Here is a 26,417-nt window from a genome sequence, read left to right as displayed (position 1 = left end):
ATATGGATATATATTTATGGAGAACTATTGGCATATGTGTTTTTTCTGCCCAGATAGCATGGCGATATTGCTTGGCATTCTCAGCCAGTCAGAAAGCTTTAAACTGAACCAAATTTCTGAAGCTACTTCATAATTAAAGAATGAAAGTCTCAGGATTTCTCATGTACAGCATCATCCAGCTTTGCCGAACAAAGACAGGATAGTAGGTCTGATGTTATATCATCCAATTGCTCTCTCTCTTGTAAACAGAAATTTGTGAAAACCAGAATATTTCAGTAGGTATCTTAAGGGAACTAGCAGACATGTTCTTCGCAGATTAAAAGCTTTCCCCACTCCTCTCCTGAACAGATGTCTGTAGCCTTTATTTTATTTAAAGAGAATTATGTAATGTGGTTTTACACCACTGTGGGTTCAGCTCTGGCAGCTGCAGTTTCAGGTTTAACAGAGTGAAAGTCACCTCTGCTACTTGCTTCAGAGTTAGAGTCTCTACGAACACATAACGACCACGCATAGCAACAGCACATACACTCACCAGTACAAAGTCTAGTCTGTTTTATAAGTTTTATTAAAGTTACAGCATATAGTAATTCTTTACAGACCTATGCACAAGTTACAAATATAGTGATATTCACAGTCTTAACAGTGTTAGGGTCTGATGGGACTCTCATGGCTTGATCATCAGTAGAGGGATGATTCCTGCTGGAGTTTCCCAGAGGGAGCTCAGTTTTCCCATTGTGGGTATCCCCTTTTTATAATGTGATTGTAATAATGCATCCTGCATGTGTCCATAAAAATGTCCACCCTCTTTTCTCTTATTGGTCTGTGTCCCCTGGAAACTTTTCTATAGGTGTAAGTTCCCTTTCTTCTCATTAGCATTGATACAACGTGTATCCCATGATTAAGACACATGTCTGAGACAGATGCGCCTTTACGGTATTTTTGTGATCTGATATTCTTCTTCGGGGTAATTTTGCACAATTTTACCAGTTGATAACTCTTTTCCCATAATCTTAGGGCATCAGGTTATTTCTCGGTCACTTATGTCCTCGTTTCTTGTCTCCAGGGCCTATAATAGCTAAACTAAAGTCTTGCAGGCCTCAACCTACAGGTCGTGCGTTTCAGCTTGTCTTACTCATGTCTAATACTTATTGCCTCTAAATACTGATCAGTTTTATACTTTTATAATCCTACAAATTAACTCTAAATAGCATACAATGAATATATATAACAACAAATCGATCATAACATCTCACAATAAATGGATACTAAACTAAAACCATTGGCTACATTCCCCGCTTTGACAGGGTGAGTGTTATCTCATTATCATTGATGATTAGCTAATAAGAGCCCTGTCACATACATATTACATGACAGTATCCAGCAATGATTAATGCAGTAGTACACATAGTGATAATACTGTGGACAAAAATTCATTTTTCCATCCAATTTTCATCTCTCTTGGTAGAGTGAATACCTTATATGAGCTGCTACCATCCAAAATTTCAGACAGTGCTTGGTTTGTCTTATTTACGTCATTCCTAATTTTAATTAATTGTGATTTTTTAATCTTTTAACAGTTGTTTTAGCTGTAAAGTTAATGGCATATATGTATGAAACACTGGAGTACTTTGTTTAATGAGATCCTGGTAATCTGGGTTGCTAAGAGTAACAGTTTCATTTTCAAAAACATTGGAGATATTATTGTATGCCTAATAACCATTGCTTAACACAGAAATTTTGATTTGTGACCATCTCATCCAAGATGACCATCGTAGAATTCCTTGTGATTAGTTACTGCATAATATTTTTCCTTTTCATCATAAGCCACACATTCTCTAAAAGATTTCCATTTGATTAGTAGCACTGGGCAGGATACCAGTGTTGCATTGCCCTTGGAACCTTTCCAGATGGTCACATGTCAAGGAGGAGAAGAATTAGGAAATACAGGCAATATATCTGCTTATTTCTTGTATAGGATTTTTCACATGTTGCAGTATATTATTGATTTCCTCCTCCCACACTCTCCATTCACAAATCAGTATCATTTAATGATCGTGGGTAACCGTATCACATGAACTTTTTAATGTTCTGCTTTCCAAAGCAGATAAGCAGTTATTCCCTGAGTAAAGGAAATGAAAATGATTGTTATGTTCTTCTTAATTCAACTTGATATTTGGCAACAATTTCTGAGCAATGTACTTAGGACTTGAACTCCTACTTTATTAAATAGAGGGAAGCCAGTGGAATATGTGATCTTTTATGCTTACTATTTATGCTTTATTTTACAAGAACACATTTGATTGATTGATGCATTCCTTTTCATGCAGAGTAAGAAACTCTTCCAAAAAGCTGAATTCCATTTTCTTACACCATTTTATTAAAATGGCATGTGTATTCTAACTGATATCAGTGTATGTATTGAGTGCTAAAGCAAATGAAAAATGTATATATTACCATGGAGAAAGAAGGGAGAGTGCTGTTTTGGAAGCCAGAAAAGTGTATATCTCTTCCCTTGCCTTGATTGTTATTAATTTTAAACTTACTTCAATTTTGCAGGCAATAAAAAGGCAATAAAACTGCTTTTTATTTGCAAATTATCCAGTTCAAGCACTCTGTTTTTCAACCAAGCATTTTACTCACCTCCTATTCAAAATTGGCTGAACCACTTTTTACTGAAATATAATTTAAAAAACTCAAAACATGATATTTAGACCGAGACCAAGCCTGAAAAATTTCACTCTATGAAAGAAAAGTCATAAAGTAACTGAAAAATTAGAATTTCTGTGCTTTTTGCAACATTAAGGTGGTCTCTGCTGCTCCGCTATCATATACAGAATCATAGAATATCAGGGTTGGAAGGGAACTCAGGAGGTCATCTAGTCCAACCCCTGCCCAAAGCAGGAGCAATCCCCAATTTTTTCCCCAGATCCCTAAATGGCTCCCTCAAGGATTGAACTCTCAAGCCTGGGTTTAGCAGGCTAATGCTCAAACCATTGAGCTATTCCTCCCCCCCCCCATATTATATAATTAATATAATTAATTGATATTATATAAACAAGGTCAAAGACAATTATATTACTCCAAGCACAGGTTTAATTTAGAACCATACAATTCATTGTATTCCATCAGAAGATGACCATTTCAAAAGTGGTGTATACAAATATACACTTGTTTCTGTTTAGTTAGATGAAAACCCCATTTTGGACCTGATCTCATTGTTTAAGAAAAAATCAGGGCTTAGATTTCTGCGAATGAAAAACGTTGGGTTTTTTTTTTGGTCCTTTTTGCAAGTCCTTACCCTGCTCTTATCTGTTTGTCAGAGGGCATTGGAAGCTCTAGGAGGTGGCAAGCAGCATGTAACCTGGCTCAGATACAGTGCACTCAAGTCCAATACCTGTAGCTGATAGTGAATGGCGCATGTGTAAGGTTTTTTTTCCTTTATACCGCATTATGCATTTGGGCCCAAGGTCTGTTAATTCAGTTATTCCTGAGAATTGTATCCCTCAATGGTGGGAGTCAAACAACAACAGGAGTCAAACCATGTCAAGCATTATAGGCAGAGAATGTAGTTAAGAGGGCCTGACACTTCACCATTATAAGACGCTGTGTTGAGATGCTTATAACTTCGCCAAATTTTAACTGGGCTGAAATTTCCCATGCTGGGTGTCTGCTTCAGGCTGAATTTTTTGGGAAAATTTTCAGCAAAAAAATAGCACCGCAGCTACAGAGAATGAGACTTTTTTCTGTCATATTGAAAACTCTTTCTGTCTTTTTGTTGAGAAATTCTAATACCGCCATGCTTTGGAACATGGCCTTAACATTTGGCATGGAGGGGTGGGCTTTGTGTCAGGATTGTGCTATTTGTTGGTCTTGTGAAAAAATGCCCAAATTTGGACAAGTTATAAGCTTTTGCAGGAAAAAAAAAATCTCAGTTTGCACATGCTCAGTAGAGACTTTTGAGAATTTGGTAGCTAAATTCACCAGAGATTCTGTTTGCACAGAACACGCTCCAACCCACAAGTGCAAAGACTTAACAGGATTTTCTCTGAAATTGCTGCTACTGGCAGCCAGGAGCTGCTCTGGCACGGAGCAGAGGAACTGAAACTAGGAAGACTGGCTGTGTGTGTGTTCTCAGCTTCTTCCATTGCTGGTGTCCAGGCAACATGGAGGAGAAAAAAGAAAAAGCATGACTGGAATGTAGAGGTGACAAGAACCAGAGTGGGGGGTGAGGGGTGTAGGGAGTAGATTAGGGTCCGAGAGACTGATACTAACTAGTTGAGAAGCCCGAGAGGAGACTGGTACTGCGACTGGGAGCTGGGATGAGGGGAAGTCTGGGACTCAGACAGCCCAGAGCAGGCGACTGGGACTGGGGATGAGATGCCACAGGTGGGAATGGAGAGAAACAGGGACAGGCAGCAGGGGCCATGGGCAGAAAGGGGCCAAATTAAGGTTGCACAAGTAGCCTTAATTCTGATATTTCCTAACTTCTGAATGATCAACTTTGTAGCTTTAACATTACTTTAACATAGTTTTTGTATGTAAGAATGGTTAGCAAATCTCTCTTCCTCAGAACTTGTCAAGAAAGGCTGCCATCAAAGAGTCCTGGAGTAGGGGGCCTGGGTAGCTGTATCCACCAATTCCACGGCACACTGAGAAGGATTAGTAGGCTCTGTGACAGATGAATTTCTGCCCGCTGCTCATCAATGACATTTCTTCCTTTGACAACTCTGATCTCCCCCTGTAACCACAGGCTTCTCAACTTTTCCTGAGCAGCACTGGTGGGAGCAGCAGTGCCAAAACAGATTCCTGGTTTGAAGGTGACGTAATAGTTGGACTCCCAAATAGCTGTAGGATAGCTGGTTTGGGATTGGAGCATGTGGCTTATTTTACTTTTGCCAATACCTCCCTGGATGGATTCACTTTCCACCCACATAACCCCCCTTTCCCTCGAACGTTGATGAAGCAGGTGAGCAAGTGTGGAGCAATGCAGTACAAAATATGAAGAGGACACAGCTCCACTGGGTAGCTGACTCGCTCACAGGAAATGTCAAGTGAATGGTTAGCCTCTGACAACAGTCCTGTGCATTTTAATAGAGGTTCTGGCCCTGTGTATAATGCAATTAATTCTAAACTAAATATCGACAGGGCTTTTCCTCAAGTTCTGTATCATCTTTAAGATTATTTTTGAATTCAAGAATTCTTCTTTTCTGCAAATTTATATTCCCAGCAAAGCCTCTATTAAGAGACACCCCCTTATAAAGTAACTTATTTCTGAACATGCAATTCACAATTTAATATAGGAATAATATAATCCCCAACATTCTCCTTACCTGACCCCAGATTTACAAACAATATCTGCATCATAAGGGTATTACTATTGACCCTTGATATACAATTGTTCATCTGTCCAAAAATATATCCCCTTTCCAAGAAACAAATTACAGTTCCAGGAAGGTACATGAAGCTTAAAAAATTTCCAGAACGTTGCAATTAAAAGACAGCAAAAATAAAGGTTATTTTTCCCTCTTATCTTTTCTGAGTGCTAAAAAGGTTGATTTTTTTGATATGTTATAATATGTTTAATGTTGGAGAGAGACCAAAACTAATGAACTGCATCTCATTTATATTTTTTAAAAAATCATATAATAGTCCACTTGGTTTAGGAGTTGTTATAACACTCACTATTAGAATGAACAGGGATGATGCCTTTATAGGAACTTATCCTCTTATTCCACAGGACAGGGCCAGGTTTTGATCTTGGTTGCACTCTGAACTGATTCTAGTGTAACTGAGATCAGTTAATCTCCTAATCAGGGGGAATGTTTCCCAAGATCAAAGATTTTGGCCTTAAGAAGTGCATTACAATAATGGAGAGACAAGGTGGGTGAGGTAATATCTCTTACTGGACCAACTTCTGTGGGTGAGAGAGACAGCTTTAGAGAGAGCTCTCTGTCAGGTCTGTATAGCTCTGTTGTCTCTCTCACCCACAGAAGTTGGTCCAGTAAAAGATATTACCTCACCCACCTTGTGTCTCTAATATCCTGGGACTGACGTGGCTACAGCTACACTGCATACATTACAATAATGCTCATTTTAACATTTATTTCATGTAGTAGTTTTTAATTATTACCTGACTGCAAATTGACATCAAACAAAAAGTGCAAAAGGAGAATCTAAAGATTTATAAAGGAATTCACAGATGCCATTTCTACAACTGGGTGATTAACTAGTGTTTGCTGTGTAAGTCTGAGGTTGAGAATTTCCTGGGATTGAGTGAAAATAGCTTTTCCATTAGAATGTGCGGCTCTTCTGTTTTATTCTTTACTTTCTTTAAGAACCTCTCCACTGTCTCCACGCACCTCTTCTGCAATGAGCGATAAATACCTTCTGCAACATGAAATTGCAATAGAGCAGGCTGGAGAACTGTGATGAGCCACAGTTAGGTTCCCACAGGATAATGAAAATCTATCTGTCTTGATGGTTGTGTGTTATATTCTTACTTATGGTGGGCCATATTCTGTTTTGAGTTGCATCCTGCACAATCCCCCTTTGATGGCAATGAGTTGCATGGGGTGTAAGAGAGCACAGAATGTGATCATTTTAGAGCTAAGAGAAACGTATTTGTATATATATGCAGTTACAAGCAATAATATATACTTAATACTGAAGTGTGTAAAAGTAAAATAAAATGTATTACTTAAGTGATGTTGCACTGGCGTAATAGGGCAGAACAGGATCCTAAATGCAACTCATATATATTTCTTTTAGCACGAAAGTGGTCAAATTCTGTGTAAACTTAAATATATCCCTATATTTAAATTGCCTAATTATTTTAACACCTATGAGAATAATTTACAGCCTTTTCTGCTGTGAGGTATGGATGGATGCTAATGATAGTAAAACAGCACAGAAAAAAGTCCAGAAGGTGGGAGTGGAAGCAATGGGGTATGTTGCACGCCTACCGGTGGAAGCTCCTCAGTAGCCAGTTTACTCTGGATGTGCTTTCCCAGCATGCTGTCTCTCAGACCCCGTGGAGATATTGCCAGAAAACGAGACATGGTGATATTAAAAGCATTGTTGCTCTTTTTTGACCCAAGAGACAAGGCAAACTTTGGGGTTCTGGGGATGTTCCAGTTGAGAGTAGAAATTGTTGATAGGTATTTCTTTGATGCAGTGTTGTTTCTTTACAAAGAACATACAAAGTCCTGTCTCTAAATGCATAGGGAATCAAATAGCTTCTTTTGCTTACGGCACCAAGAACACTCTTTTCAGCCTGCACCCCTGACCTGAAAACCTCTCTTCAGATATCTTGGAGGGTCAGACACTATGTTTTCAGCTGCTCCTTCTTTTGTCTGTCTCTTTGCTTGTCAGTCTGTCTAGGTCTTCTGTGAATTCTCAATTCTTCAAGTGTTTGCTCACGTCCATTCTATTGTAGGTGTGTGTGCTCGCCACATGCACCGATACCAGAAGTTTTTTCCTCAGCAGTATTCATAGGGGACCAGCTCTGGCAATCTCTGGAGTGGTGCCCGTATGGTGCGATATAAGGGGTGCTCAAGATGCAGCTCGCCGGTGGCTTGGTGCAGGCCCATGCAGGTGCACCCATCCCTGCAGCCCCGATAGTGAGACTGACCTAGCTGCTCTCCGAGTGCGTGGCACCACTCCAGGGACACAAGCCAATAGTCCTGAGAGCCTCATTACTAGTCACTGGAGCGCTGGTAGGGGTCGCCGCTCCCCGCCTCAATGGCTTACTCGTTCCCGCTCCGCTTGATGGCCTGGCATTGCTCAAGAAGTGTGAAGCGTCGATCACTGGGCCACCGTCACAGATCCGCTGAATGCCGTCGGTCTCTGGGAGTTTGGCTCTGGGACTCGTCACCCTCGGACAGATCTCCGTCGCAGCACTGGGATTGGCACCGTCCTGGTCTCCCAGATGTGATTCCTTCTCTTTGGACTCCGGTACTGAACAGGAGTCCATACCAGCGGTCCAGGGCCCGCTACAGGGCAGTCTACAGGTGGCCCCGCACATTGCATCATGGCCCCGGGGCCAGTGGGGGTTTCCGCAGCCCTCAGGTTGGCCTCGGGGCCTCAGATAAACCATCAGCCATGGTTTCCCACCCGCCCCCTGATGCAGAGGGCTCTGGGGGAAAAACCCTCAGCTCCACCCAGCTCCCATGGAGGAACCAGCTGAGCAACCTTCAGAGGCAGCAGATCCTCTAGTGCCAGCTTCCACCACATCCTTTCCTGACGAGGCAATTACAGGGCCCCCCATCCAGTCCTGCAGGATGATGCTAAGGCCCATCAGGAGCTTCTAAGAAGAGTCGCCTCAAACTTAGGACTTCATGCTGAGGAGCTGGAGGAACCCTCGGATTCCCTATTTGATGTCCTTATCTCGGTGGCTCCAGCCAGGGTGGCATTGTCCTTACACAAGGGGGTGGGAAAGATCACAAAGTCCCTGGGGAAGACCCCCTCATCGCTGCCCCCTATTTCAAAAAGGGCAGAACGCAAGTACTATGTGCCCACTGAAGGTCATGAGTACCTTTATACACGCACCCTGCCCCAAGTTCCCTGGTGGTCTCCGCCATTAATGAACGGAAAAGGCAAGGCCAGCCAGGCACCACCCTGAAAGACTCGAAGAGGCTTGATTTGTTTGGAAGAAAGATTTATTTGTCCTCGAGCCTCCAGCTGCAGGTGGCCAACCACCAGGCCCTGCTTGGCCGCTACGATTTTAATATGTGTCAGTCCATTGACACATTGCTGCCTGAGGACCCTAAGGAGGAGTTCCACGTGATCCTTGAAGAGGACAAGGCGGTAGCCAGAGCACCCCTCCAGGCGGCCTCAGACATGGCAGACTCTGCGGCCAGAATCATGGCCTCAGCTATTTCGATGAGGAGGGTATCCTGGCTGCAGTCGTCGTGCCATTAATATATGTCCAGCATTCCACACAGGACCTCCCATTCGATGGCCAAGTTCTGTTTGCCGAACAAACAGAAACAAAACTGCATGGACTCAAGGACTCCCAGGTGACGCTGAAGACCCTGGGACTCTACGCCCCAGGCGTGGCCAGAAAGCGGTTCAAGCCACAACAGGCCCAGGGCTCTGGGAGCCAACCCAGGTCGGAAAGGGCAGGGGTTACAGACACCAGCAAGGTCACCAGCCAGCATTCTTTGCCCAGTTGAGCTCTACTCGCAACCAACAGGGTGGCAAGCAGACATTTTGAGGGTGTGCCCGAGGGCGACCTGTCAGCCTGTATCCCAGATCCTGCTTCCCTGTGCTTTTCCAACTCCCTGTCTCCTTTCCTGCCTGCATAGGCCTCTATAACTTTGGACCATTGGGTCCTCAGCACGGTGTTGCAGGGTTATACCCTCTCACTTCCCTTCCCCATCCCTCTTCAGGGACCCTTCTCAAAGTAACTACTCGCTAAGAGGTTCAGGGCCTTCTGCAAGTGGGGGCCGTGGAGGAAGTCCCTCAGGAATACAGGGGCAAGGGATTCTACTCCCAGTACTTTCTAATCCCCAAAGCCAAGGGGGTGGAGTTTCTAAGACCCATTCTGGACCTGCGAGATCTCAACAAATATCTCAAGAAGTTGAAGTTCCGCATGGTCTCCCTGGCCTCCATCATTCCCTCCCTGGATCCAGGAGACTGGTATGATGCCCATGACGTGAAAGTTGCGTACTTTCATGTATCAATATTCCAGGGACGCAGATGATTCCTGTGCTTCATGGTGGGTCCCACTCACTACCAGTTCGGGGTGCTCCCATTCATCCTGGCTACAGCAAGGTATCCAGGTTTACCCGTACCTCAATGACTAGCTCAACAAGGTCTGCTCCAGGTCTCAAGTCATCTTGGCATCTCAGTGCTGCAGTTCACATGCCATGCTCTGGGCCTGTTGATAAAAAGTTAAAATCAACATTAGTCTCAGTACAAAGGATAGAATTTATCGGAGCAGTCCTCAACTCCACCAGTGCCAGAGCATTTCTGCCGCAGGACAGATTCAAGACAATAGCGTGTCTCATTGCCAGCGTCTCTACATATCCCCTCATCACAGCCTGGGTCTGTCTCAGAGTGCTGGGCCACTTGGCAGCATGGACTTATGTTGTCCGCCACGTGAGGATCAGGCTGCAATCCCTCCAACAATGGCTGTCAACAGTCTACAACCCGTCCAGAGACCATCTGGACAAGGTCATCATGATTCCACCTAAGGTACTTACATCCCTGAGGTGGTGGACCAATCCGAGGGTGGACCTGGAAGGAGTTCTGTTTGAGAGTCCCCAACCCTCGGTATCTTTGATATTGGATGCCTCCGACTGACCTTTGGCTGGGGAGCGCATCTCGGCATGTTGTGGACCCGAGGGATGTGGTCCTCAGTGGAGCTGACATTGCACATAGAAGTCAGGGAGCTCAGGACAGTTCACTTAGCCTGCGGAGTCTTCCTGCCACACATTTCCGATAAAAGTATACAGATACTCCTGGACAACACAGCTTCAATGTTTTACAGCAACAGGCAAGGGGGAGCTCTCTCGTCAGCCCTCTGTCAGGAAGTGCTCTGTTTGTGAGACTTTTGCATCCAGTATGGCATCCACTTGGACGCATCGCACCTCCCTGGCATCCGGAATGCCCTGGCGGATCACCTCAGCAGGTCCTTCCTCTCTCCCCATGAGTGGTCCCTCCACCCAGAAGTCGTCCAGTTGCTCTTCCGAAGGTGGGGGGTTCCCTGAGTGGACCTGTTTGCCACCAGGCAGAACAGGAAGTGCCAGTACTTCTGCTCTCTCCAGGGCCTAGACAGGGACTCCCTCTCCGATGCCTTCCTTCTGCTGTGAGAGGGGGATCTGATGTACCCATTCCCGCCGATTCCACTGGTCAGCAGGGTCTTAGCAAAAGTCAAAAGAGACAAGACAAGAGTCATCATGTTCACCCCGGCATAGTCTCACCAGCACTGGTTCGGCACACTCATGAACCTAGCCATGGTGCCCCCATGGCCACTGCCCAGCTGTCCGGATTTCCTCTTGCAAGACCATGGGCAGCTCCTGCTCCTGAACCTACCCTCCCTCCACTGCACAGCTTGGTTGCTGAGAGGTTGAACCCGGAGGAAAGGGCCTGCTCCAGCCAGGTACAGCAGGACCTCTTTGAAAGCAGAAAGCCCTCCACCAGAGCCATCTACCTGGCAAAGTGGAAGCTGTTCTCCTGCTGGGCAGAGGAGCATGGCATCTCCCTGGCACAGTCATCTGTGCAGGCCATCCTCAATTACCTGCTCCACCTTAAGCAACAAGGCCTTGTGCTTCCTGCCATCAAGGTGCATTTGACATGTCAGCTTTCCACCAACAGGTCCAGGGCAAACAGTTGTTTTCACATGACATGTCCATCTAGTTCTTGAAGGGACTAGAGTGGCTCTTCCCACCAGTCCGGAACCCGATTCCGCAATGGGACCTCAACCTCATCCTCTCGATGCTCACGGGGCCTCCCTGGCCTCCTGCTCCCTTTCACATCTGTCATGGAAAGCAGCTTTCCTTGTAGCCATTACCAAAATTAAAGCCCATCACCCAGCAGGCCAGAGTGACGCTGGATTCAGCCAAGCTGTGTTGCAATCGACACGTTCATGAACTCCTACCTGCCTCCGGTGGCACTGCTTGAGTTGGAATGGACATGAGCAAGCACCCGAAGAAAAGACAGTTACCTGTTTCATAACTGGAGTTCTTCGAGATGTGTTGCTCATGTCCATTCTGTGACCCGCCCTCCTTCCCCACTATTGGAGTTTCCCACAAAAAGGAACTGAGGATGCGGAGAGCTGCCGGCGCTCCTTATACCGCGCCATATGGACGCCACTCCAGAGGGCACCAGAGCCAGTCCCCTATGGATACCGCTGAGGGAAAAACTTCCGGCACAGGTGCATGTGGTGAGCACACACACCTACAATGGAATAGACATGAGCAACACATCTCGAAGAACACCAGTTACGAAACTGGTAATTCTCTTTTTTTATGTGCTCTGCTCTCACGCACACCCCGAGTCAGAACAATACCCATTTCAACATTCTGTCCATGTGGTGCTAGTTTCTGGACAGACTGTATTAGGCCTTGTTTTAAGTGTGGCCCCGTAAGTGTTTCTTGGGTGAAGGGCGCATTCAGTTCGAATGAGATTTTAACTCAACCCATAACAAGGTTTCACCCAACTTAGAAAAGTATTATTAACCCTCACTTCATCTTGTCCCCTCTTTGTGTAAGGAGTAAAGGTGCAAGAATATTAGGGTGGCTAATGAGTTGTGCTGTCACATTGAGGGAGGCAGGGAAGGGGCAACCAGACAAACATAGGAGGGTCTGAGATTGAAGGGCTTTGGAGCTTCCTTTGAGCTCCCATTGGAGTAAATCAGAGTTATAGGTGCTCGGCACCGCTGAACATCAGGCCCTGTGTGAATACAACTGGAGTAACAAAAATTACTTGATTATTCTGAGAATTTGGGCCTCAATGACTCATCCACATTCACACACACACTCTGTGGCAACCCAGTTCCTGAGCCCCTCTCATGTATCTCAACCACAAGATCTTCCTCCTGGGGACAGTTGTGAAAAACATGTTGTGATGGGTTCCCCCCGGGTGCCATCTGGAACTGGGGTAACACTGAGTCTCCCCTGACCCACCAGCCTGGGCTCCCTTTACACTGTACTGCTGTGACCAGCCTGCCAATCCCTCTCACAGGCTCCAGCCTGCACTGCACCAGCACACAGAGAGGTAGGTACATACCCAGCTGCAGTTACATACAGATGCTGTGATTAGCTCTTCATGGGGTGGCACAGTTAGGGCAACTCCCAGTTCCTAAGGCACTCACTCACTCCTCTCTGGAGTGTAAACCCAAAATTATACCATCTTGCACTGCCCAGAGAAGTGTACAGCATAAACACATGAAATTCGCCCCCTCCCTCAATGTGGAGAGGAAATATAGAATCATAGAATATCAGGGTTGGAAGCGACCTCAGGAGGTCATCTTGTCCAACCCCCTGCTCAAAGCAGGACCAAACCCCAATTAAATCATTGCAGCCAGGACTTTGTCAAGCCTGACCTTAAAAACTTCTAAGGAAGGAGATTCCACCACCTCCCTAGGTAACGCATTCCAGTGTTTCACCACCCTCCTAGTGAAAAAGATTTTCCTGATATCCAACCTAAATTTCTGCCACTGCAACTTGAGACCATTACTCCTTGTCCTGTCATCCGCTACCGCTGAGAATAGTCTAGCTCCATCGTCTTTGGAACCCTCTTTCAGGTAGTTGAAAGCAGCTATCAAATCCTCTCTCATTCTTCTCTTCTGTAGACTAAACAATCCCAGTTCCCTCAGCCTCTCCTCATAACTCATGTGTTCCAGTCCCCTAATCATTTTTGTTGCCCTCCGCTGGACTCTCTCCAATTTATCCACATCCTTCTTGTAGTGTGGGGCCCAAAACTGGACACAGTACTCCAGATGAGGCCTCACCAATGTCGAACAGAGGGGAACGATCACGTCCCTCGATCTGCTGTCAATGCCCCTACTTATACATCCCAAAATGCCATTGGTCTTCTTGGCAACAAGGGCACACTGTTGACTCATATCTAGCTTCTCGTCCACTGTAACCCCAGGTCCTTTTCTGCAGAACTGCTACCTAGCCATTCGGTCCCTAGTCTGTAGCGGTGCATTGGATTCTTCCGTCCTAAGTGCAGGACTCTGCACTTGTCCTTGTTGAACCTCATCAGATTTCTTTTGGCCCAATCCTCCAATTTGTCTAGGTCCCTCTGTATCCTATCCCTACCCTCCAGCATATCTACCATTCCTCCCAGTTTAGTGTCATCTGCAAACTTGCTGAGGGTGCAATCCACACCATCCTCCAGATCATTTATGAAGATATTGAACAAAACCGGCCCCAGGACCGACCCTTGGGGCACTCCACTTGATACCGGCTGCCAACTAGACATGGAGCCATTGATCACTACCTGTTGAGCCCGACAGTCTAGCCAACTTTCAACCCACCTTATAGTGCATTCATCCAGCCCATTCTTCTTTAACTTGCTGGCAAGAATACTGTGGGAGACAGTGTCAAAAGCTTTGCTAAAGTCAAGGAACAGCACGTCCACTGCTTTCCCTTCATCCACAGAAAGCCTTCTGCCCCGAGTTATGATTTCCACAAGAAAATGATGTTTCTGGCATCACGGATAAATATAACAGGGCCTGACTGTCCATTGGACCTTGTGTCATCATTTACACCATTGCAAAGTGGGTATAAAATGTTACTGATCTGAAATTCTGCATTTACTCACAGAGTTAGCAGTATTTTACACCCACTTTACATAGATATTTAAATGACTGTACAAGGTACAAGGCAGTGGAGAATCCAGCCCAATATACAGAGGCCCAGTCCTGGTGTCCTTACTTAAACTACCATGAACTTCAAAGCTAATTTTGCCTGAGTAAGGTAGTAGTATCAAAAAGACACCCTCCAATTTCTGAACTGCTATTGGCTATTGAGTGTGAATTTACTGGTGATCAGAGGACGTTCAAATCAGATCCTTAATGTTATTCCCAAATATCAAATGCTTTATTTCAGATGAAACTCTAGGTACCAAATAGCTGCACATTAGAGACCTGATTCTAACCCAAGTTACAGTTGTAACATCATTAGAGTTGACTGAGTTATGCTGATTTAAACCCAGCATCAGTGAAATCAGATTCAGGTTCAGTATCTATTTACTCATATCTCTGCATAAATAATTCCTGATTTGATCCTTATTCTGTCATCCTTACTCATGTAGAGTAGTTGCTTGTACTGAGTAGTCCACTGAAATCAGTGCAACTAATTTGTGTAGTAAATTGCTGCTTGTCCTGCACAAGAGTGATAGACTTGGGCCCTCTATGAATGTATTCTTCTGTCATTGTATGTGTTCTGATACCCACTTCTCTTTTCTTTCAAAAACAGATCCTGAAAACTTTAAAACTAAAATGAGAACTACAGTGTCTGTTCGAGAAGGTCAAGGAGTTGTGCTGCTTTGCAGACCACCACCTCATTCTGGAGGTAAGAAATGTTTGCAGCTCTGTTGTTTGCTGCCATAGTTAAATGATGCCAGGTTGGAGCCCCTACACTAAAGGTGTCAGCACTGTGGGATCTTAGAGTAACCAACCAGAATTCCCCTGCAGTAGAAGTTCCATATATAAATATGCCACTTGAAATGCCTATTCCACAAAAAATTTAGGACTAGTCCATGTAAGGACTCTACATGCTAGTAGATGATTCCCCCCAACCATGTTTATCTTATTAGTACCAGGTGAACAAGCATTTGATAACCTTGAAGGACCTGAATGAACATCTGAGAACATACACGCTAGTAGATACTGGGAGACATTTTTAATATACCTCTCAGCAATAATTTCCATTCTTTATAACTTGTCTTAGATGCCTGCAATTTTAAAAATCCTTCTGTGAGCTAGATGTGCTTAGTCAATTATGATTATTATTTTCTGATTATTGTTTGATATGTATTTATGTTGTAGTGGACGTTAACCAAGTTAGGGCTCCTACATGCATCCTACACTTCACAGACATACAGGAAATGCCAGTTCATGTCCCAGAGAGCTTATGAGCCAAATCATGAACATTGTTGGAACTACTAGGAAAGCAATAGATAATAAGACAAATATCGTAATGCCAATATATGCATCCATAGTACACCCACGCCTTGAATACTGTGTGCAGTTCTGGTTGCCCCATCTCTAAAAAGATATATTAGAATTGGAGAAGGTGTGGAGAAGGGTGACAAAAATGATTCGTGGTATGGAACAGGAAAGGTTAAAAAGACTGGGACTGTTCAGCTTAGAAAAGAGAAGACCAACGGGGAATATGATAGAGGTCTGTAAAATCATGACTGGTGGGGAGAAAGCTAATAGGGAAGTGTTGTTTACCCCTTCACATAACACAAGAACCAGGGGTCACCTGATGAAATGAATAGGCAGGAGGTTTAAAACAAACAAAAGGAAGGGCACGCAGTCAACTTGTGGAACTTGTTGCCATGGGATGTTGTGAAGGCCAAAAGTATAATTGGGTTCAAAAAATAATTAGATAAGTTCATAGAGGACAGGTCCATCAATGACTATTAGCCAAGATGGTCAGGGATGCAACCCTATGCTGCAGGTGTCCCTAAGTCTGCAACTGCCAGAAGCTGTGATTGGATGACAGGGGATGGATCACTCGAAATTGCCCTGGTCTGTTCATTCTCTTTGAAGCATCTGGTATTGTCCTCTTTCGGGAGACAGGATACTGGGGTAAATGGACCACTGATCTGACCCAGTATGGCTGTTCTTACAGGAGTCCATTCCAAGAAGATATTTATTGACTTAACCAGCTATGCCAGTAATGTCCTCTTTCCTGCTCTGCACATCTTGGTAGCTAGGTGTCAAGCCCCCTTGCTCTTCACCCTCTTCACTTCTGGGAAGGAGATTCTGCTCCCCCTTTTCTCCCACACTTCCACCTTGCCAAACATACATATCCTTGCTCCCCTCCAGCTACTGGATAGAAAGGTCACTTGGCTTTTGACTGCTGGGAAGGAAGGGACTGTTTAACTTCTCTTCTCTCTCCCTTTCTTTCTGCTAGCTTGAGGGTCTGTATGTGTCAACTCCTGTTCTCTGTCCTAGCTTGGGGTGTGTGTGGGGGTGGGGGGATAAACCCCATCATGACAGTGGGGGTACTTGTTAGGTGGGTTCCACGGCTTTGCCTTACCCACTCACACACGTGTCATGCACCTTTGTCTCTCTTCTCACCTTTGAGGCCTGCAGTTGCTCTCATGCTTGGCACTGACAGGCCCAGTTGATTCTCTGCCAAAACACTGAATACGTAACATTTACTGCGGATGTAAGTATTATTTCTCACTGGAAGTAACACATGCTCGATGCAAAAATAACACATGAATCAGATTTACTTGGATGGGGCCAGTCATGAGGATCAGGTTTAGCCAGACACGAAATTTTGAAATAAAATGGCCTAGTGTCTCCCACTTCTGTTCAGTATTGTTTAAATGGTTGCCTGTCAGACAATAAACACCTGCGACACTGACTGGCAGATGACACCCATCTCATAAGAAGTAAAATGTGCACTCTTGCTACAGGGAAGTCCACAGCCTCAAACATTGTTTATATCCCTTTTTCTGCTCCTGAACTACCCTCTCATAACACAAGAGAAGACTTGGCTGCCTTTTGATTATGTTCTTTGGAAACTTAGAGCAACTATTAAGTTGGCAGCCTTTCCTGGTGATCCTACAAGCAGCACTGGGCCTATTAATTAGCTGAAAGCAGTAGTGTAAAACTCTATCTTTCAGATTTAATGCAAATTTATTTGTGGGCGCACTATTTAGTGGAAGAGTCACTCACCTCTTATTAGAACAAGATTAGTTCCTTTCAGTGATCCCAAGGGCACTGCTAACAAAAGTCAAATAGTAATTGTTTACCTGGTTGCCTTTCCAGCCTTGCCTGTAGACCTGAAACATGTCACTCCATTGAGAGGTGGATGGGAGGGTGCATAGAGAAATTAATTAAAATTCCAGTCTGAGTCACTCTGTATTGGAATTTCAGAATATAGAATCTAGTACATTTCATTCTGTTTTGAACAAATTGAGAGAGAAAGGACCCCCATGTATGAACTGGATGTAGAGGAGAGAAAGAAAAATCACAGAAAACTGAGGCTGAGGGGTGGAAGGAAGGGAAAGGAGGATGGATTTACGGGGATTTTGAAGTATGCTCCAACCTCCAGCTAATTTCTTGGAGTTCAGTGGCTCTGATTCTACAGTAATTCTAATCATTGATTGATAACCCTTATGGTTAATTTCTGCCTTCTGGGCATCATTGCTGAAGCCTGTGTAGTTACATAGCTGTAATTACCCGAAAGAGCAGGTTTGGTCTTAGTTTTGCTAGAATGTATCTATTTTCGTGACAGATAAAATAATAAATCTGACTCTGTCTAGGGAGGAGAAACTGTAATGTGGTGATGCTCAACCAGAGCTAAAACAAATATTCTGATGGACCATGCAAACATAGACATGAAAACAAAGTTCCATTAGAGGCAAAAGGCTATGTGCATTTTATAATTCATGCTGTATTTTAAAATGTCTTTGACTAATTGGCTTTGGGCCTCCCTAAGATTCTGAAAGAAACTAGTTTTGTTTGCTTGTTTGTTTTAATTATTGATGTGCAATCACATTTTGGAAGTACTGCAATGTTAAATATTGGATGCTATTTCCCAGGCAAGGTGAATATAAACGAGACATGGGCGAATGGCTGGCATTGGTAATGCAGCGATTTAGATACTATTGCTCTGTGTTTGACAGGGCCAAGCAAATGCAGCCTTAAAGGGGCCATTTTACATCTGGCTGAGCTTGTTAAATTTTTCTGTCTTTGACATGATGTATACTCTAAACTCCTGTTCATTCCTCCCACCCATTTTCCCCTTTCTTGTTGCTGAGGAGATGGCGCATTCTCCCATCTCTCTGTAGAAATAGACGAATGAAAACGTATTCCTGCAGATAGACCAGTGCTTTTATTGCTGATGTCAGTCATTCAACAAGGCCATGTGTATTGGCTTCCAGTATTTTACAGCACTGTGGAACTTCAGGAATGTGAAAGTCTGAGGTGCCAAACAGAAGGTGATAAAAAACCAGATGATTTTGCTAAGAATCGCTGTCCAAAATGACGCGTAGAAAAAGTGAGAATTCCTGTCATCATCCACAGATGGGATGTGACTTGCATCCAAACTATAAATGTTATTCACCAAAATGGAGGGAAAGACAGCTGAGGTGCCAGTGAGATACCCCAATGGAATCAGGAGTGGCTCTTGACATCCATTTAGGATTCCCAGGCTTGTGAAGAACTGACCACTGTCTAAAGTTGTTGGGGGTATGAGAACAAAGCGGAACAGCCATAGGACCAGGGTCTCTTTTGAATGGGCTGAATCTAAGCTCCAGACCACAAACAAACCTGAACATTGGGATGGTCAAGATCTGGATCTGAGTTTTGCATCTCCAGCAAATCTATGTTACATGTCTCTGTGAAGCCAGGTTAATGTATTGCACTCCAGTAACCATTATTTTTTGTGTGATATAGTTGTGCCAAGATAAATGAATTTTAAAAATAAATATTGTTAAATTCACAGCCAAAGTTAATAAGGTTTTACCAATTGATCTAATACACACACATCCAAAAAAGCTATAGAGTAGAAAGAAGCACACAAGCATGAACAGTTTCATTTTCCACCTTTGAATTGGATCCTGACCTTGCAAACACTTATGTACATTTTTAAATATATGAGTAGTTCTGTTGGCTCTAATGGCACTATCAAGAAAGGGTAAGCACACGTTCACAGCGTTAGGTTCTTGAATTGCCACTCAATCTACAGTTGTTTGGAGTCAATTGATATAAAATGTATTGTATAAGCCAAACATGAGGTAGCAATAAAGTCAGGTGAACAATGAAACCATTACCTTTGACTATTTTATTCACACAACATCATGGTGTTCTGTTAGATTTGTGAACATCCATGAATTATTGATCCAGCTCTCCAAGCCAAAAGTTTAATCTCTGTCAGTCAGTTGTGTCAGCATTTCTCTCCCATTGATCTGTCAAATAAATAAACTAATTCTATACAAAACGGTTTAGAAATCTTCATCAAACATTTCATAATATCGTTTTTTAGGGTTTCTTTCCCCAGGTCCCTGCAGAAACTATTCCTGTATTCTTAGTAATTAACTTAAGTGCCCAGAGATGTTGAGAAGAGATTGAGGAAAGAACTATTAAATCCTGCAAGGGATGAAGAGCAAAACACTGTCTGCATGGACTAAATGTAGTATCACCTCGCTTCGATTAGAGCTCAGGAAGAACTTAATAATTTTACCATGACACAGCCCATGTTAATTTTTAAAAAGCCTGAGTCATCTTGCAAACTCTTAAGCATGTAACTAATTTTACTCACAGGAGTAGTCTTATGAAGTTAATGAGATTACTCATGTGATCAAAGTTATGTATGTGCTTTCGCATTTGTGAGTGGAGTTCCATAGGGACTGATCCTGCTGCCAGTGGAGCGACTGCCAAGACTTCAGTGGGAGCAGGACTGGACTCACATTCTAGTTTTGTTTGAATTATTTCTGTTGGATTACGATGGGTGGATGGGAGTGATTTACAGTAAATGCTCTTAACAGACTCACTGTGGAACACTTACGTTTCTGGACTTAGTTTGCTAGCTAAACTGTGCCGTGAACTGCTAGTGAATTGTATACTCACTAGCATTTGTGGGAGGATACTTCATGTCTCTTATCAAGGACTAGGAAAAGAGGAGAAGAATGTTTATACTATAGTTAGGGTAATTTTGGTGTTTTGGCATTTGCCATTTGGGCAGGTCAGATTAGACCGTAAATTGATCAAGGTCCCTTCCAGTTCTATGATTCTAAATTATATTGTACACAGCACTACAGCTGGTTGGGAAAATGTGATGGTTGCTTGGGGAATGGTGAGGGTGTTCCTACAGAAACTGTCAGCTTTTTGTCAAACATCTGGAAACTTTAAGATTTTTGGACATTCTTCTGATGGGAAAACTGAAAATTTTAGAGGAAAGCAGACACTCTCCACAAAAATAAGATAAAATAAAATAATTCCAAAACCCCTGGTTTTTGTTTTTTCATTAAAAAATAATTACGTGGAAAATTTTCAATCAACTTAGTATAATACATGTCAAATATACATCATTTGGAGTGATATCATTTGTTTTAGTGCCAGTTTCTCCTATGTTTCACACAAATTTGGTGTACCCTCACTGTTATTGTTGCAGTAATAAAGACTTACGTAACTGAGAATATACAAAGCATTATTAGCACTCAAGAAGTGAATCCTACAGCATTCAAAGGCTCCTGCATGAATACTTTTTTTTTGTCTCTCATTTTGAGTGTTTATCGCACATTGTGTCTGCAGCTTGATGACTGGAAGATTAAGATTGAGAATTATAAGTGTACAAGCAAGTGTTGTTGACTGTATGTGCCTCATGTGTATCGTAGTTCAGCTTCGCCGTTGCAGTTCCTATCCACTGTATACGTGTTTCAGATTCAAGAAGCAAACATGTTCGGAACGCAGGAAGGTTGTTTTGACTTTACAGACTTGTTTTTTTTTTTTCCCCTTTGGACAAATTTGATAAAACTGAGACAAAAGTGTCTGTGTAACAAAACGAAGTTGGTTACTCCAATTACATTCTAATGTAGTTGTTAGTGTTTTATATAGCTGCAGGGTTCACTCGTGCCATTCTCCTGAGCACAAGCAGCTTCTCTTCATTGCTCATCTGAGGAGAGAGAGGTCAAGCCAAAAATTAGTTGAACAAATAGGCTCGCTCTTCAATTTCTCTGCCTCTAAGGATCCAAACAGCCAGCAGATGGTGTCAAAAGGATATATATATATATATATATATATATTTGTATTATATTTTATTATATATTGCATAACACCAGAAAAGCTGGGAATAAATAGTCCCCAAAAAATAAAACACCAGGCTTTTGGTATGGAAAAACACAAGGATACCTGTAATGCATTGACGTTAATCTGTCAATAATACCTACTCGACACCAAGCAGACTAATGATAAAAGGGAATTATAATAAAATATAAACCCTGTCTCTTTTTAAAGGAAGACTATAAGCTGCATCTCCAGCTACAGTCACTAACATGCAAAAACATGGTCCTTGAGCTAGAACAAAGATCGAATGACCTTTGGAGTGTGCAACAATGATTTGTAAATAAGATGGGAAGGTGGTGATGGGAGACCATTACTGAGCATATATTTTTTTTTCCAAAGTGTTTTTAAATGTGTGACTAAGGAAAAGGAAAAGTTGCTTGCTGTCTATCCAAGCAACTACCAGAATATTGAATGGATTTGGGAACTGGACAAAGGATGTTTCGTGAGAGACTTTCGTTCCACTGAGAATACATCAGTGGAAGTACTTTAGTTGGAAGGTCATAAGGGAGAAGGCCAAAATAATCTGAGAGAGATAACAGAGAGACTTGAGTCAGTATAGGTAGAACAATGAAACAAGATGTCTGATAGTAGAGGCTGGGTCTCTGATATGTTGCCCTGGCCAAAGGTTTGGGAAATGGAGGAGAGAAAATAACTAGCTCTTGTAGAATGTGTGAGTTGATAAGTTAGATGCACTGGCCTTCATTTAAATCTCTCTCTACTTAAAGAAAAGGAGTACTTGTGGCACCTTAGAGACTAACTAATTTATTTGAGCATGAGCGTAGCTCACGAAAAGACAGTAATGGAGTGAGAACAGTAGATGTAATTTCTGCCATTAGTGGTTTCTTCACCCCTAGAAGGTTCCTACACAGACTCATCTTCATCCTTGTTCTGAGAGCATCTAACCTATAGCCTTTTTTGTGGAGAGGAGAGTCGCTGGTGCCAACCATTAAGAAGCACATACTGCTGGAAGAGCAACCTCACCCTGCCAGGTATATGCAAGAGCAGTGATTCGGTCATAGCTTGGGAGCTAGGATACAGGATGTAATCTCACTGGAGTTATTTCTTGGTCCTGGGATTTAAAGTGGGAGGTAAGGTAGTCCCTGTAGAAGGTGTGATGCCAGAGTTTTTCTATCTGCTTTTACCATTCTCACTCTCCTCCTGCCCTGCACATATCATCTTTATGCACCAGGAGTTGCATGTTGCCTTTCCCTATGATAAATGGTGGTGCTGCTGCAGTTTCTTCAGCAGGATCCTTCCACATTGTCCCAATCAGATGGGCAGAACTGCTGCGACCCAGTCAGAGACCAAGGCCGTGTCAACAAACTGAACGCACACATCTTGTTTTGTGACGTTAACTTGTCATTTTTAAAGACGAAGGTTAGTTTTGTTCCCTGCTTAAACTGTTCAAGGAGTACATGCTAGTGTGGAAAAGTCAGACTTTAAGATCTTATGCTGGAGGAGAGGGTAAGGAGTCTCAATAACTCTGCATAACCTTGGTATTGCTATAGTTGCACAAATAATCTTTAGCATATGGAGGATGCGAGTAACCCAAGACAACTTGAATAAATTGCAAACATAATTGAACCAACAAATGTATACAAGAGGATGTTGACAGTTCTACTCATTAGCCTCTGGGCAGATATGTTTCTGCCTTGCAGGCAATGACATAAGTAAGAGACACCTGCTGATACCTCTGGGATCCTGACGCATTTGATTGCATGTGGTGGGTGGGCGGTTTGTTGATTATGATCTCAAATTAGCATTTGAACAGCAGTTGCTGTTACTTTAATCCACTGGGCTGCTAAATTGCTAAAACATGATTAGTCCTATTCAAATACTTTTGTGAGTGCAGTTTTAGGGCTAAATTCTGGTTGCCTTGCTCACATGATTAGCCCTGTTGAAGGCACTGTTCTTCATTCATACTCTGCAATGGGACTACTCTTGTGAATAAGGCAAGTACGAGTTTGCCCTGCCTCTCACTTACAGCACTGATAGATGCAGTCTTAATTGATAAATGAATGTATATTGAATGATATTGATCATTCTCGCTCATGGCTCATTATTTTAAAGACTTGGCATGTCAGTTCAAAATGATGTGAGATCACTGAAAATAGATAATTTACCACTCATTAGTTAGTGTGACAAATCGTTCAATGAATAATGTCATGTCTGTTGCAAATTAGTATTTTCACATGCAAACTGATTCTCATGTCTCCATATTGCCATTTGGAGACCGATAAGTTCCAACAAAATTGTTCTTCATGAATAAAATAGTGTAAAAACTCTCCTGTGCTGAGTAAGTATGTGTCGCGAATATTTTCATACCTTTATTTTACCTAACTTTTGAATGCTCAAATACCATTTTGCAACAAAGTACAATCCAGGATATTTTTGTTTAATTTGTTAAACACCTCAGACCTTTTTTTGTGTGTGTGCATGTATGCGTGTGCGATAGAACTGCAGAATTTAATGCAAATTCCATTACTGTTATTTGGGCTGTAAAAGGTCAAACGTTCAGCTCGCTGCAAATTGGCCTGACTTTGCACACACCCACTTACACCCTTGTAGCCAATTTTTCACACCCAACTGTAGGTGAACCTAGAATAAATTGCACTTGGCACATACAAATCATGGTGTGGGGCACCCCCTTGTCCATTTTTGTACACAAAAATGCATGCACACCCAGTGTAGTAAATTAAGTAATCAAAGGCCAAGTAAAATCAAAGACCAAGGCCTTAAAAATTGTGTTCTGTAGCACTTTTTTAGCAGGTCTGCCTCTGCCATGTAGAAAAATTGTGTTCTACTTAAAAATATAAATTGCAGTGGCCCTGATGGTATCAACATCATTTGCATAAATTTCAGGTGACAGCCTGAAATCAAATGGGACCCAAGAGAAATTGATATTGGCCCATACAAGGTACAATGTTCACAGCTAGAATTTACATTGATTCTATGTGTCGTGTTTTTTTTCTCCTCACCAGCAACAAATCAGTGTTGACAAAGAGACACGCTCTAGCTGTGTTCTTCCCTTGCATTAATGCAATCCTTCATCATCTTTTTCTTTGACAAAACTGTACACTGGGTAGAACTGAAAGTAAATCTGACCAAAATCATCACATCTTTATTTGTTTGAGTGATGGTTGTACCCACTAGAGAGATAAGGTGGGTGAGGTAATACTTTCTATTGGACCAACTTCTGTTGGTGAGAGAGCAGGGATGAAAGTAACTTAAAGGACTTACCGGTACGCCGGAGTCCTGAGCAGGGGGTGTGGCCTCAACCAGAAGAGGCGTGGCCTCAACCGGAAGAGGCGGGGCCTTTAAATACACCAGAGTCCTGCAGCCGGTCCTGCTCTGGCAGCCGGGCTTGGGCGGTGATTTAAAGCAGCAGGGAGCCCTGGGCCCTGTAAATCGCTGTCCGAGCCCCTCTGCTGGAGCCCCGGGTTGCAGCAGCAGGGCTCCGGCAGTGATTTAAAGGGCCAGGGGCTCCCTGCAGCGACTGGAGCTCCGGGCTCTTTAAATCACCAGCCTGGGGAAGTCGATCCGTACTGGCTTACTTTCACCTCTGTGAGAGAGAAGAGCTTTTGAGCCGGGCAGAGCTCTGCTTCAGGTCTGGGAAAGGAATTCACAGCTTCACAGCAAAATGCAAGGTGGAAAAGATTTTTTTAGCTTGAGTGGTTAGCACATATTGTAAGGGTCCATTCAAGGTAGAGTGGCCTGTTAACACCTTTGCAGTCATAGGACAAAAAGAGGGAGTTAATGGGTTACAGATTGTTGTAATAAGCCATAAATCCAGGGTCTCTGTTCAGTCGATGCTTTTTAGTGTCTCGCAGAGTAATGAATTTAAGCTGGCAGGCTCATGTTTTGAAAATGTTATGCAGGTTTCCTTTGAGGATGAGGCCCGATCAGGCAGATAGAGAGCGATCACTTTGTGAAAAGTGAAAAGGAGGACTTGTGGCACCTTAGAGACTAACCAATTTATCTGAGCATAAGCTTTCGTGAGCTACAGCTCACTTCATCGGATGGGTGAAAAGTGTGCACCCACAGGCAGAGCCAGCAGCTCCTCCTTGGGTAACTTGGGATAGGGAGGGGCGGGGAGGAGTCACATGTCCACCTTTAGCTGGTGCCCCCCTTTGTATCCTTCCCATGAGTCGCCCATGCCCACAGGTGATATAGTGGTTTTGTCTTTTATCATTTTCCTGTGTGAGTTCATTCAAGAGCGTAGTGATTGTCTGGTTGCACCCACATAGTTGCTATTGGGGCATTTAGTGCACTGGATATGGTACACCACATGTTTTGATAGGCAAGCGTAGGACCCAGGGATCTTGAAATTTGAGTAGTGGAGGGTATTGATCACTGAGCAGTGGAGATATGTCTGCAGGTTTTGCATCTGTTGTTCTGGCAGGTTCTGGTGCTGCTTTGAGTTAAGTGTCCTGGTCTGTGGGGAGCTTGCTTCTGATGAACTTGGAGAGACTGGGGAGTTGGTGAACCCCAGAATTGGGGGGTCAGGAAAAATTTCTTTCAGGATGGGGTCACCAATGTGTATGGGACTTAGTTGTTTAATGACAACCCTTATGGGTTCCAGTGTGGAGTGGTAGGTGACAACTAGGGGTGTACGGTCAGGGGGGCTTCATTTCTGTATTGAACCAGGTTCTCTTGGGGTATTTGGGTGGCCCATTCCATGATGAGATCTACTTCTCTGGTGGAGTGTCCTTGTTTGATGAAGGTGGTTTTGACTATGCCATTGTGTATATCCCGGACTTTCTTCTCTGAACATATTCTGTGGTATCTGAGTGCCTGGCTGAGTGCAGAATTCAGTCCTGGATCCAATACTATTCAATATTTTCATTAATGTTTTGGATAATAGAGTGGAGAGTATGATTATAACATTTGTGGATGACACCAAGCCAGTAGGGGTTGTAAGAATTTTGGAGGA

At 43.3% G+C, this 26,417-nt stretch overlaps 1 protein-coding gene across 7 annotated transcripts in view; it reads left to right on the top strand.

The window, feature by feature from the left end:
* CNTN3 (contactin 3) overlaps positions 1 to 26,417 on the top strand; it is a 244,007-nt gene that overhangs the window by 119,422 nt on the left and 98,168 nt on the right. For 6 of the 7 annotated variants that reach the window (XM_048856856.2, XM_048856857.2, XM_048856858.2 and 3 more), the window contains one exon: positions 14,931 to 15,026. In XM_048856856.2, coding sequence (XP_048712813.1) covers positions 14,931 to 15,026 — 96 coding nt within the window. Of the gene's footprint in view, positions 1 to 3,402; positions 3,422 to 14,930; positions 15,027 to 26,417 lie in introns of those variants that run through there. The other variant, XM_075130256.1, reaches the window with a different exon arrangement.

This window comes from Caretta caretta, chromosome 7, assembly GCF_965140235.1.
Source record: "Caretta caretta isolate rCarCar2 chromosome 7, rCarCar1.hap1, whole genome shotgun sequence".
Taxonomy (NCBI): domain Eukaryota; kingdom Metazoa; phylum Chordata; order Testudines; family Cheloniidae; genus Caretta; species Caretta caretta.
This window is presented reverse-complemented; position numbering and strand designations above follow the sequence as displayed.